Source organism: Pungitius pungitius, chromosome 19 (assembly GCF_949316345.1).
Source record: "Pungitius pungitius chromosome 19, fPunPun2.1, whole genome shotgun sequence".
Taxonomy (NCBI): Eukaryota; Metazoa; Chordata; class Actinopteri; order Perciformes; family Gasterosteidae; genus Pungitius; species Pungitius pungitius.
The window spans coordinates 6,442,259-6,456,443 of NC_084918.1; the positions used below are offsets into that span (position 1 = coordinate 6,442,259).

At 43.7% G+C, this 14,185-nt stretch overlaps 1 protein-coding gene across 1 annotated transcript; it reads right to left on the reverse strand.

Annotated features, from left to right (window-relative positions):
• Window positions 1-803: 803 nt before the first annotated feature.
• Window positions 804-13,158, reverse strand: cpa6 (carboxypeptidase A6). The gene is made up of 11 exons (XM_037455238.2): window positions 12,709-13,158; window positions 9,987-10,062; window positions 7,268-7,392; window positions 5,571-5,685; window positions 5,114-5,215; window positions 4,919-5,023; window positions 3,816-3,926; window positions 3,295-3,385; window positions 2,348-2,550; window positions 2,141-2,225; window positions 804-1,831 (listed from the first exon to the last, which is right to left on the reverse strand). The coding sequence occupies exons 1-11, from the start codon at window positions 12,822-12,824 to the stop codon at window positions 1,617-1,619; spliced, it is 1,344 nt and encodes a 447-aa protein (XP_037311135.1). The 5' UTR covers window positions 12,825-13,158; the 3' UTR covers window positions 804-1,616.
• Between the last annotated feature and the right edge of the window lie 1,027 nt (window positions 13,159-14,185).

A 14,185-nucleotide genomic window follows, 5' to 3' on the forward strand; every position in this document is an offset into this window, starting at 1 on the left:
AGACATAAAATGTGCATTATGTTGTCGTGCGGTTGTGTGGAATGAAAAGACATATTCACTGTCCAATTAGAGGTATTTTAAAACCCTAACCGTGAAACATAAAGACGTCGACATTTAAAAGAAAAATTAGCCCTTTTGTTATTCTCATTGCATTGTAATATAATAATATATTTAACTCCCAACATTTTGATGTATAACAGAAATGTTCCCTCATATTTAGCTTTCTCATTGAATTACCACAACCCACGGATAAAAATCACATTTTTTCCATGATCATAAAAAAATCTTAAGCATGTTCTTAAACATGAGCACAGTTCATCTTTGTTCATGGTTATTATGTTGGAGAAAGTAAATATATATTTTTAAACCCTACCATTGCTTTGCTGAATGCGTCACGTCCTTTATGACTGTACCTTTATGTTTAACCACACTGCCTTTTAAAACCTTGAGCAATGTTTCGCAAAGTTTGGCAAATACGTCCAGGAAATCTGGCAATTTCACAATACAGATTTGACAGTTGTGGGCGGCAGAGTTCACTCTCGGTTTGAAATATCTTGTTTTTTTTTAATATTCGTCAACTCCAGCATTTCTGAATCCACAAATAACAGAAGAGCTGCAGAGTGAGAGTGGAAAAGAAGACGAGGATGTCTGAAAGAAAGAGCTGGATTTATAGAGTTTGTTTTAAAGCAGCGACTCGTTGAGCAATCCAAGGTCATTCGGTTTTACCAGAATCAAAGTCAGGCAGCATGTGTGCAAAACATGTGGAAAATACAAATACGGGATGCAGCTGCGACATGTGGCTGATTAAAATTCAAGAGAAAACAGTAAACATTTACTATTATACAACAAGGTTTATTAAGTCAGACTGCATCCGTTTATTAGAAGCTCACATCAAGCACATTAGCTGTCGAACCTGTCTGACTTTGTCTTTGATCCATACCTGAGTAACTGAGTCACAGTAAGCCACCAGAGAGGAAAGTCACTCAATCCAAATTTCAACCTGAACCCAAAACTAGTAAAACATTCCAAAAATGATATTTGATATTAAACCAAACCTAAGATTGTCAGGTGATAGCATTTAATTTATGTACACCGACAATGTTGCAGTAATATAGGCATTAACACATTAACATTACGGTACTGGCACTTAGTGGGAGTCATTTCAAAATAAAACACAACCAGAATAACAATGGGGTCATTGGAAGCGGGTCACTTTGAATGATATTACATATTTTTGGAAGAATCTTAGAAAACATGCTGCATTGTGACGAGCGCTCACAAGACCACCGTGCAGCTTATGTATGTTATGGAAAAGTCCAAGTTGATATTTTGGTGGCAGAGAGGACAGGTTTTGATGCTGGACACGATTCAAGCTCAGCACGTTGAATTTGCACTGTACATTTACAGATGAACTGGTGATAAAACAACAAAACAATCCTGTCGCCATCCGCTCATATCTCATCAGAAAAGGAAAATAAGGCAGACAACCTCCAACACAAGAATAGCTCATTCAAATTCATGCTTCGCTTGTCCTTCTGAGCTCTTCACCTGATAACATCTGGGAGGTATATGAAATCTCAGGTTCCACTGTGGAGGTGGAGCTCCGGCGGAGCTACTCATATGTATGGAAATCTGTCCCTGTCTGTTTCGCACCTCTTCAGTAGACCTGACGCGATGGCCTTCACCGCCCTCAGGGTCTCGGTGCAGGTTGGGTTGATCAGGGACTCGGGCAGAAGGAAGCCGAAGTGGCCCGTATCTCTCAACTCAAACGCAAACGCATAAGGGATCCCGTTTCTGTAAGCCCAGTCGATAGAGCTGCCTGAGCTAACATCTGGGGAAGAAGAGAAAAATATATAAAAGTTTAGTACAGTTATCAGTGGTATGAGAATTCCTTTCACTTTATATGCTGACGGCAAATTGATTGACGTTTTAGGAAAATATAAAAAACAGTTTATTCCTATTTACTTCCTCTTAGGGGTTAAAAGTGCAAGAGGACATCAATTGTGGTTTCTAAGGAGGCAAAGGAGACGAGGCTGGAAGGAAAGCGCAGCAAAACAGGTGCGAAATGACAAGTAATCCATTCTTTTTGGTTTTCTATAAGCTGGCCCCCGAGGCAATGAAGACACGGAGCGGCACTCACACAAGGTGGTGGAGGCCGGTCCGTATCTGTACCTCACTCCGTAGGCCGAGTACAGGGCTGTCACTGCGCTCTGAGCGGCCGACTCCTGAACAATGGAAGCAGAAGGCCAGTTCGTTAGTGATCCTTCACTTAACATGGACACGTCCCAGTGAGTGAGCTCCCATGTTAAAATAAAGACTTTTATTCATCTAGCAATGGACGTCTCACCACGCAGTTGAAGTTGGGGATGGCGGCGTACTTGTAGGAGTAAGGGTAAAGCAGCATTTGGGCGTAAGCGTGGATGGATATGTAGGATTTGACGCGTTTCTTGTGCTTGCGTAAGAACTTGGCGACGGCCTTGACCTCGGGTTCCGACTCGGGGTAGGGCCCGCAGTAGGTGTCGTCACAGGGATGGGACGAGGCCCCCTCCTCTGGGACAGGAGACGAGAGAGAGAGAGAGAAAGAAAAAAAAATACATTGTGATTTTCAGACCAGATAAAGAAGAAGATGTGATTGAATATTCAGAGAGCGAAATAGAGAGAGATTGTGTTTGGAAATAGACCCAAAGTCATATTATGATGCCATGGACAACAGTCCCAAACAAATTTAGGCTGCATTGACACAGCTAGAGATGTGTCACATGTATAAACAGCAGGAGCAATGCACACAACTGTAATGAATGAGCACATACTTCTCTTTTAAGCAGTTCTCCAGTAGTCTTTACTGGTGTATAAATAATGGTCTTTTAAAGGGTAATTTTTCATATGTCGATCACATTAACATTTCGGGTCCCCAAATAGCTCCTTTGTGAGTTAATATTCCTCAATCTCTGTTTCTCATCTCACTTCCCCCGTCTCCGTATGTCTCTCTGTGCCGCAAACATCTCTGATAAATCCCCGGAGCCCTCCCACGGTGGAGACTATGATTCAGCATAGTCCCCCCCCCCCCCCCCCCACCCTTTCTACCCACCCATCTCCCACTAGTGACTAAAATGTGTAAACATCGGACACGTTTTGTTTGTCGCCGCCCAAATATTATCGTCACAGCTTAACACTGATATAAAATAGTCCGGACCAGACTAAAGCCGCAGTGTGAGCGCCTCCATGCATACTGCGCGTGTGTGGGAGACAACCAGAAGCCTCCAGCTGAAGGGTCGGGGGGGACCTTCCACTCACCACACCATTTGACCTTCCAGTTCCTGTTGGCGTCCACTCCTCGGCAGTGGAACCGGTGATTTTTGGACCTCGTTTTCCTCCAGAACCGATCCTACAGGGAGCACAGAGACGCCGTCACCGCGCGTGTGGACACACAATGGAGCTTCCTGCCATCTCCAAAATAGTTGATATGTCGCTCCTGCAGCTTCAGACATTTAGAAAGGTGGTCTAGTCTAGTACTATAACCTACTTCGACAGATATATATATATACGGTCTACATACTAAAAAAAAAACACATTTCATTTTTTGATTACAATATTCATTCTGAACCACTTGGACACAACATATTCAGTATACGGCCTTGAAATTATTCAAAATATGTTGGCAGGAGAGATGTGTTACCAGTAATTATTCTGAATCCATGCAGCTGAATTTGGAAAAAAAATGGTGTTTTGCAGATGGACCCAATGTTCTTTTCAATACCAGAAAACCTCAGAGAAATGTGTGAAAATGAGCTGATGATATTCACAGCGGGATTTACCGTGGTCCAGCTGAAATGATATCCATCCACATTGAACACAGGCATGATGTAGAAGTTGAGCTGGTTAAGCAGTCGCCTCATCACAGAGTCATGCTGGTATGAGTTGATGGCCTTGAATTTGAAATAGAAAAAAAAAGTACAAATACAGAGCAGAGGTCTAGATTGCCATCTGAATATACAATCGAATGTAACTACTATGCTATGTTTTGCTTTGACCTTTAACATGGTTTTGTATTTCCAATGCACGTGCACAGTATGTTAACACTAAAGAATATAGATGACAACTGGAGTGAGGAGATATCTCCTCTTGGATTGAAAGTGCTCTGAGCCCAAAACATGAGATGGCACCCTGACCTCCAGTGGCCAACTCTAGTTCCTACATGGCACTGGATCCACATTTTAGAGCCCACGTTCTAGCATCTTTGACTGTTTATCTGAGTCAAATGCTTTAACTTGTTTTTGTATTTTTTACGTCAGTCTGGTTCTGGTTTCCTGCTGCAATCTGTCTTCACCCTCCCGTATTTGCTCAGCTCCTACTTTATCCTTCTCTGAAAACTTCTCTACTCAGCTTCCACGTCCACGTAATGGCCTTAGGTGAGTTTTTCAAGCTCTCAGATTGAACCCTCACATTCAAGGCACTTTCACAAAGTATCTGCAAAACAAAAATTAAATAGGTCTATCAAAGAATTCCTTAAAACAGACTGTAACTCAGGGCTATACACTGACATTAATTTACGTTTTCTTCAATTGTCTTGTTTCGTGTTCGAAATCTCACTCATCTGGCATGCAAGCAGAATAAAGAAAGCCATTAAAAGGTTGCTGCAGTTGATGTCTGCCTCTGGTCTGGTACCCTCCAGGGTAGTTACTGAGACTGCGATGGAACTTGTGTGCGCCGTCTGGGTTGTGTCCAACATCTGGACAATAAAGGGTATTCTTCAGTATTTGCGAAACTTTGCATCGCAAATGAACAGATGTTGGCGTTTTCTTCGAAGAGCGTAGAAACGAAGCGTTGCTTGCTGCAGGCGATCATTTAGGCACGTTTGAAACAATAAAGCTCAAAGGGCGTTTAGGGGTTTCAATTTGGCAGAAGAAACCCAAACTACCTCCTTGACAAACCACTGGCAAAAAGCCGGCCCGATCCACTCTCGGGCGTGGACGCCGCAGTCGATCCACACGGCTTTCTTCTGATGACGACTTCTCTTCCCTATCTGACGGGAGACAGAGCACCGTCAGGTTCAGAGCCCTGTCGGTTTCACGGTTTCCCCCCCCGTGTGCGAGTGTCGGGGTGCGTCTCCCACCTGAAGCACGTAAAGGGGCCGCCCCTCGTACGACTTCCCGATGGAGAACATGTCCACCAGGTGAGAGTTGGTTCGGTTCATCTCAGACATCCAGCCTTGGATCTCGAGGACAGGGAAAGAACGCAGAAGAGTGAGGTGAAGGTCACTCGAGGAATCTGATGGTGAGGTGACATATCAGAGTGTTCCACGGCAAAGGAGAGGATCAAAGCTTGATGGAGATCAAGCCGGAGTGTTTGAAGTAGAGTGCGCTGTGTGTGCGTGGGGAGAGAGAGAGAGAGAGAGAGAGAGAGAGAGAGAGAGGGGGACCTGTGGAACGGGGCTTCTGGAGTTTGTGAGCATCTTAGAGAGGATGTTTGTTTATGCCGGGTGGAAATTATATTGGAGAGCAGGAGAGAGAGAGAGGGAGAGAGGGAGAAGAAGGGGGAGAGGGAGGGGGAGAGGGAGCCGGGCCTCACACCTCTTCCAGAGAGTGGTAAACCTCGTAGTCATACTGAGACTCTGACCTCCGCTTGCGGGGGGAGCGGCGTCCCGTCTGCTTTTCAATTTCCTCCTGCAGATTGGAGATGAACACCCTGCGGATGGATGACAGGAAGTTAGACCGTGACACATGATGGACACGATAGCCAACCAATGTGGCATCCAATAACATTACCACACACCAGGAAACTTCCTAGAGAATATTGCTTGTATATTGAATATTGCTTGTATTTTTTAAATACTGCTCTCGTACATTAGGAAAATATTCTTCTAAAATATTGTAAGCTGTAAATACTGTTATATTATTGGTAAATGTGATCATTTGATATCAGTAATGAGCTATTTAAAGCTCTTTTTGGTTGCCACCATGCCTAAAATTAGTAGTAAGTTACTGTTAGATTGTGATTAAAAATGTTCTAGCTAACAAGTCTTTAATTTATGAATTAATTTGTCCAAAATAGGCACAATTAAACTCCAAAGAATATCTGCATCCTCAAAAAAAACAACAACAATCAGTTTACACTGAAATGATCCATTTAGACGATGCTAGAATTTGTAAGTAGGAGGTCAACTATTTGTTTTTTGATTCATGTGATAGTATTATTTGATTAATCATTTAGTCACTTTAAGGATTTGGGACTTTGAATTCAGCCGAGTCAAAAACCTGGCATTTACAAAAAGACAACTGAGTTCTGTACGTTTATGTAAAACGCAACAAATGCATGTCCATTTAGTGCAGATATTCCCATTTAATCGTTTGTTAAAGGCCCGTTTGACCGCAGTCACGTCATTTCAAGCAAATCTACCCCTATGGTAGGTGTTGAGGGCTGGCATGAAGTGTTGGATCAGGGGTCCTGGGTCTATTGTTGACTCATTCCTAACACCGTTTATGTAACAGCTCTCCCTGATCCCTCTTCTTTTCCAACATCCAAACCAGCCTGTTCGATAGCACACAGGATACTTATTTAAAAAGATGCTGGTTATCAGTTAATAAAATCTGTTGCAAATGCACCAAAAGCTTTATTATCACAACCATTATGTGTTTAGAGACGTCTGCCACGTTCCACCACACCCATTGCGCCACTTGGGATGTGATCGGTTTTTTTCGTAGCAGCGATGTGGGCAGCCAGATTTTCCCTAAAATACACGTCCTCATGAGCTCTTATATACGTACAATCCTTTCCATATCTACTTTAATAACACACCAAAAAAAACCCACTTAACCGAATACCCTCCCCTAACACAGTAAAAAAGAAAAAGAAGAAAAACCTCATCCTCAGATCTGCAATTCCTCCCTTAGGACCGAGATGACAATGGAATTCTTTGGCGATGCGGCCGCTTTGATAAAACGCCATCATTTCAACATTGGTTCTGATGAGGGATGGAGTTGGGAGATGAAAGGGCTGCTTTTTGGAGCGGATTGGGAGAGGTCTGTGTGTGTCTGTGTGTGTCTGTGTGTGTCTGTGTGTGTGTCTCAGCTCTGAGGAAGCTTTTTTGCATGCAAAGTGCAATCGGCTCCGGCATGTGGAAATCATCGGGAAATTGTGGCAGAGGAGAGCTGGGTAATTGCAACGCCTCTTGGATCACACATGTGTGTCTGGATGGAGGTACTCGGCTAACATCACCAAATGTGTGCGGGTGCATGAGCACGCCGCTGGGGGCCCTTCCAGGTCTTACCCATACTCCAGGTGTTGCTGCTTTAATCGTGCGTGTAAGTCCCGCGTGTCATTGCGTTTAACATGCACATCCACAGTTGCATTTTGACAGATTAACGTTACGCTGTTGGGCTGCCAGAAGTCCACCTGAAGGAGAAGGACCAACATATGAGATTAGGGGTTTACAGACACACACACACACACACACACTCGTCATGAGAAGAATAAGTGAGAAATAGAGATAGAATTCTCTTTCTATGTCATTTTAAATTGTGATCATTTGTATTGTCGACATAAATCAGGAAGATCTGATTGATATCTAAATAATTCAGGTGGAATCAGTACCAATGCAACACCACTCATTGTACAAAATGTACCAGGCTGCATATTAGCATATTAGCCCCAAAAAACCTGTTATCTGGCCCTGATACTCGGCTATGTTGGCTTCAGCTCAAACGGCGAGCCAGCCCTGTAAACACAGACATGGCGAGGTAACCGATGTAACAGAGAGAGAGAGAGAGCCGACCCACGGACAGTAGTCCCCGCGGCGAGGACACCTCACCTTCAGCAACTCTGCGTCCTCGGCTGGCTCCCGTTGGAACGCGGCACGCGTGCTTTTTAACGTGTTAACGGTTCACAGATTGCTTTTCTATTTGTATTTAGAGCTAGAGGGAACCAACGTTTTCAACGCCACTGCCAAGTGCTTAATTACCCCCAATACTTCACTCCGCTGGAAACCAAACAAATCCAAAGCATGTGCGCCTAAAAGGCCCCTTCACATCCCTTCACATCCCTTCACATCCATTCACATCCATTCACATCCCTTCATATCCCTTCACCTCCCTTCACATCCCTTCACATCCCTTCACATCCCTTCACATCCCTGATGAGATAACGCAACTCCTCACAAACAATTCACTCAGTTTATTGAACTCATGCATTCTTTGTCTGTGTACTCATTCTTAATTTGATTCTCTTTCTTTTTATGTGTGTCTGCATATGCAGGATAGCCATAAATGATATGTGTGTTGTTTTGGTTGACGTGACATGGGCGTGTTGGGCAGCGCAGCAAAGCCAAACGTTATAGTTCAATAAAAAAAGAGCAGGCTTCCCTCGAGGCAGACGCAGTAAAGTCAAGTAAAAGAAAACAAGTCACCAAAGTACCGAACTGTTTGTTGGTGAATATTATAACCACGATACCCGGCTGTTAACCTTTCGGGTAATGACTCAATACATCCCTGGAACATCTTAAAAAAACTTCTATGATCCAGGAATAGAGGCAGTCATTGTTTTTGGGGGGGAGATATATAATTTAAACTCATGGTGAAACAGTTCGATTGAAACGCTTTGATTGTTATTCAAAAATACCAAACGTTGCACATAATTCCATTTGAAAATAAGTGTGCTTGCACCAAATGATTTCTTGTGGGAATGCCCAGGCGTTTAAAAAAAACAAAGCCTTTAAAAGGAAAGGTTAAATGTAATGTCAGTCGACCACAGAGTAAATAGCTTGAACAACAACCCAAAGGAACGGCTTATTCTATGGTTGATGGATCCGATTCTTGATTCTAGCAGTTGTAGTCGTTGTGTATGATTTGACCTCCTGTGCAGCCCGAGGCTGAAGAGCTTGACTCCGGCACTGGTGTGGGGGGGGGGGCATAGCAGCGTGACTAAGCTCCTGAAAACACATGTCCACAGCTGTCCAAACAGCCGCTGCCTCGCTGGGTCTCCGTGAGCACCGACCGGCAAGCCGTCTCTCTCTCTCTCTCTCCCAGGGTCCCTCACCGAATCCTCCCCTTTGACCTCGTCCGTTCTTTCCCTGCACCCAGAGCGGCGTTTGGTTCCATAGGCCGTCGAAGAGAGGCCTGGCCCGAACCCTTCCATCGCAGATACGACCCAAAACCGTCGCACGGGCTTTACTCAGTTAGAAATGTGTTTAAATGGAGCGGCTCTTTCAAGGGGAATTGTTCCAAATATGAACTACATTTGAACTGATGAAAACCGACCAAAAAACTGTCACAAAGCCTTTCCTCTCGCAAAGATAAGTACAATATTACGTTTTGTTTTTTTTACAGTTTAGCATTGAGGATAAATTACACAAATAATTAAATTAAATAAATGCACTATTTATTTTTGTCAAATATTTCTTGATATATTTTCAGTCAAATGTGTCACACATTACAGTGCTTTCTGATTGACGAATTGCTTTATACTTAGTATGAAGTAATCGATTATTTTATGTTTGAACATCACACTTTTAAGCACAGTTCCTCTGTGGGGAGATAATAATGCTGGAAACGCAAATTTCTATCCATTCAACCTTTAAATAAACTATTTAAAGAAGTTCTTTGACGATTTGGTGCTCAAGAATGTCTAAGATTGGGCTGTGCTTTCCAAGTGTATTTGTAAACCTAAACAGTATGCAAAGGAAGTGCATCAGTACTCCTGGGGCCAATGGGGTAATTACTCCCACATGAGTCTGGGAGAAGAGGCGAGTCCATTGTGTCCTCTAAGATTTCCATAATTTAAATATCTTTAAAAAGTCCCTGTGTTCTGCCCATCGGCGCCCCCCCCCCCCTTTAATAATCAGTGACTGCTGTTAAAAAGCAACAACAGGAGACAATACAATGTGGGAAGAAGATCATTTCAATATGAAAAACAACCAAATAGTGTCTGGTGGTCATACTGTCAGCAACAGGTCAGAGCAGTGACAATGAATATATAATAAAATATGTGCCAACCTTCATGTGTCCCAGAATTTTCTGGAGCACTTGGACCTCCTCATCACTACTCGGGGTAATCCTGAAGATTTGATCTCTGCAAAAACAACAAAGCTGTTTTAGTCGTTGGGTTCAAGGTGCTTTCACGGCAATAGAATTCACTCTAACTCTGTTTTCTTGAGTGGAAATCATTCAAAAAGCATCTGGGCTGCAGAGTCCCACGTAATAGCACCATCTTTTGTGCTTATTTAAAGTGACAGAAAGCAGCTGTTGGATGGTGAAATGGGCGGTTCCTCTTTTAGCGTTAGCTATAGATGAAATGGAACCATTTTGTTAAGAAACTAAAGATATCGGAAACAAAAGGAAGTTGTCTTGATTGATAATAACAAGCACATACTTGTACACATACACATACTCAGATTTTAAGTTCTTAATTAAATTAAATAACACCCGGTACCTTTTATTTATCAAGTGTTTGATTCACACAAGGGGATACAAAACCATAAATATCAATTAATTGAATTGATGCGATATCGTGATATATATCACGATATATATATTGTTATCGAGATAAAAAAGGATTCATATTGGGACAGAATATTTTGTCCATATTGTCCACACCTAAGAAGACGTTAAATTATCATAATAATTCAAAATAAAGGTCATTACACACGTTTGCTAATTCTTCACATGTTGGTGTTGGCAGATTATTTAAACAAACACATCATTATTCTTGGTATCAGGATTAACTCCATGTAATATGGCTCATGGATTTGTGAGGGTGCACCAGGAGCACAGGGTTGTTGGTTCCAACCCTGGCTTACCCATGTTCCATGTCAAAGTGTCCCTGAGCAACACACCTAACCCTGAATTGCTCCCTGGGCTAAAATGTAAACACCATGTGTTACAAATGCAAGATAAGTTGCTTTTGATAAAAGCCTCAGTTAAATTACATTGTATTCAACAATGAGCAGATTTATTTTGACACTTGCTCCGTGTTAAATTGTTAACACTTCGCTCAGTGTTGATTTAACGCTGACAAGATTGGGACAATATAAACACCAGCTTAGAGTTCAAATTGAATCTCACAGAGTCAATTTAACTCTCTGAAATGTGCTGTGCATCCCCCACATTAACACAAAGATACTCTTTTTACTCAGCGTGACATAGTGCTGCTTTCACTCTGCACATCACAGTTCCTGCGGTTGACCAATAATTTATTACCCACTCTTAATTACAGACTCTGAGTCGTCCCAGTTACACGGCGGAGGTTGTACACGTGTTCACTTTCACGTCTCATGTTTTTTTTTCTTCCAAAACCCTCTTTCTTCCCTTCTCATGTTTCGTCTGTTTTTTGGTTTTTTTTACAATGTGTCACACAGGAAGTTGGGCCCCCTAAAACAAAGGTGACGGTCGGTTTTGAGGAACAAAAGGGGTGCGGGTGTCTCACGTGAGTGGCCGTCAAATTTCAGTGACCACATAAGAAAACGAAAACAGGCCGTTTCCATGGCAACCGCTTGATAGAAGATGGACTTTAAAGCAAACATGTTTTTTTAGAGGTAAGAATAAGAATACTGTTTGCTTGTGATAGAAATGGAGCTTGGGTACCAAATCAAGACAGCTTTCCATCTTCAGAAATATGATAGGGGGCAGAATATAGAGACGTTTGTCAGGCTCATGTTCTTTTTTCTCTTGTGTAAGGTCACACGACACCTCCTCTGTAGTCCAACGTGAACCATTTCTTCATCTTTGTGTTGGTCTTTTTTGCTTCCAGCTGCTGCCCTCTCTTCACTAAACCTGCCCTTAAGTTGTCCCACAGCACTGCTCTCTCTCTCTCTCTCTCTGCGGGATGGAAGCAATTTGTTTCAAACCCAGAAGTTGACTCTCGGCAGTGTTTTGATTGTGTACATTCATCATGTCTCTATTCAATAACTCTCTGTAACTGAATGAAACATTTTGACAGTGGATGTTTTCTATTTGGACTCAATTATGAAGCTGAGTTGACAACCCCCCCCCCCCCCCCACCACCACAACTCTGTCTCATGTCTTAGTGCTATATTTTCTTTTTGTCAAACCAGATGGCGTGAGGTATAGCAATTTTTGGATTTCGTCCAAAATATATATTGTTTTATAGAGGAGGAGGGGGTTTCCGTTAGCGGTGCCCCCCCCCCCCCCCCCGCCCCCCCTTCTGCAATTACATCAAATCCTCTTTTGAGAAACAGACCATAAATCCGTACATGCCGCAGCCTTGCTTCGGACAAATGGCTGTGTGTCCAGGGTGGTCCCGTTGGAGGCCCTTCATTCGGCAAACATTTACTATTAAACCTCTAGATGGTGTCCAACATGAAGATTCACAGACGCACAGCCTTCTGATAAAACATGAACACCTACGTTTAAACAGTCCCGACAGGCCGCTGTGGCACCTCGAGACACGTCATCTGCGCTACGGCGGCGCGCCACAACCAACACAGTCTCATCCAAAGGCCAACTATCGCACGACGGGATCAGAAGCTTATGCGGGCAAGCTAAAAAAAAACATTCCAAAAGGAGGAAGAGACAGCATAGACACTGTCTTTGTCCATCGCGTCTGTCATCGGGAGATAAAGCCCGTGTCTTTCGGGTGCAGAAAACAGACAGCGACAAGAGTGCGCCCTCCCCTCGCAAGGACGGGGGGGGGGGGTACACAGCAGCCTCTCTCGTGTGAGCCCCACGCGTAAATAAACGGGGGTCTTTCTTTACTCACCCGGCGTAGCGGTTGTTGTAGAGATAGGCACCGGCGGGACATTGCACATTAGTGCAGATGATCACACAGGCCAGTAAGACGGAGACGCGAAACGCGCTCCCGCGGTCCAGTTCCATCCTTGGAAAAGCGGACCAAAGACGGACGGCAGGCTACTTTTCTTCTTTTTTTGGTGGAGGGGGGGTGGGGGTGGGGGGATGCACGCGTCAACTTCTTCAGGTCGGTCCAGCGCAACATCAGCAAAGTCCCCCTTTAGTGGCGGCGCACTCTGCAGCAACAGTTGTCCCCCCGACGGATGCGGTGCTAAAGTCGATCATCTGGCACATTGGGGAACATTTACCACCTCTTTGAAGCTCTGGAGGGAATTGCGGGGTAGCAGCTTCTTTTTTTTCTTTTTTTTTTTTTAAATGAGGAGGACCTGAGTCACGTGGGCCGGTGTCGGCGAAGTTGGTAACTGGATCCCTGATCACTGGTGCGCACTGTGTGCTCAAGGGATAATCTATAGTGAGCCGAGAACACATGTCCATTCACGAAGCGCGATTTGTTGAAATGGAAAAGTACGCGTCTCTTCAGACTTTAAGCAATGCGTAAAGTTTTGTGTGGAGACACGAATTCATCAAGTGACTCAACAACAGGATTATTCATGCGTGGCATGCTCAGATCAGGTCCTTGGAAGAAGGCTCTCTGCTCTTTTCATGTTTTTATGAACCTGTCAGATGTCCACTGTTCCATCTGCGCGCACGTGATGCTCACTGAGTTCACAATGACGCATTTTTAGTACAGCTGAGCACAGCAGCATGTTCCCATTAGCATCAGGTTGTCCACTTGTTTTTATTTCAAACTTGCCCAGAACAAATAAACATGATGCATCTAGAAAACCGACATTGAGAGCCCTGTTAAGCCCCTGGATCCTCAGCTTCCTCTTTGCTTATAAGTCTTAAAGCCAGAGTAATAACCAGCCATCATCCTCCCCATCAGTACCATCGGAATCCCCCTGCAGAGCTTTAGGGAGCTCTCCCCGTTGTCCTACGCTTTCCGTGCCTCCGTGTGATCCTCTGCTTATCACCCAACATGGTGATTAAATGCCTAAGTCAACCGCCTGCCTTTTCAGCAGCACATTTTCCACATGATTCTTTCTAGTGGCCACCTGTTTTACACCCAATTACTGTACAACCGATCCCAAACACTCCCTGCTTCATGCAAAGCCCTCCCCTCGTTGACTGGCGTGACAGTTCACCGCAGGGCAATCCGGTTTCTGACAACTTCCACTTCAATCCACAGTACATGCGTGTGCACTGTGGGTCTTGTATCACCCTGAAACACATTAAGGAGTGAAAACAGACTTAGTGTTGTTTTGTTGTCTTACTATTTCACAACCTTTCCTATTCTTTACTGACATGATTAGAAATTGATGCCATTATTTCTGCTCGGCCTTAAAAGCATGCTAAAATTTTTTTTACCGTATATGCCACGCTCCCAA

Coding starts and splice junctions, on each gene's coding strand:
- cpa6 (XM_037455238.2), bottom strand. CDS start 12,824: ATGGAACTGGACCGCGGGAGCGCGTTTCGCGTCTCCGTCTTACTGGCC. Junction 3,927..4,918: donor GCCAGTGGTTTGTCAAGGAG/GTAGTTTGGGTT, acceptor TTCAAATTCAAG/GCCATCAACTCATACCAGCA. Junction 2,551..3,294: donor CTGGAAGGTCAAATGGTGTG/GTGAGTGGAAGG, acceptor CTCCTGTCCCAG/AGGAGGGGGCCTCGTCCCAT.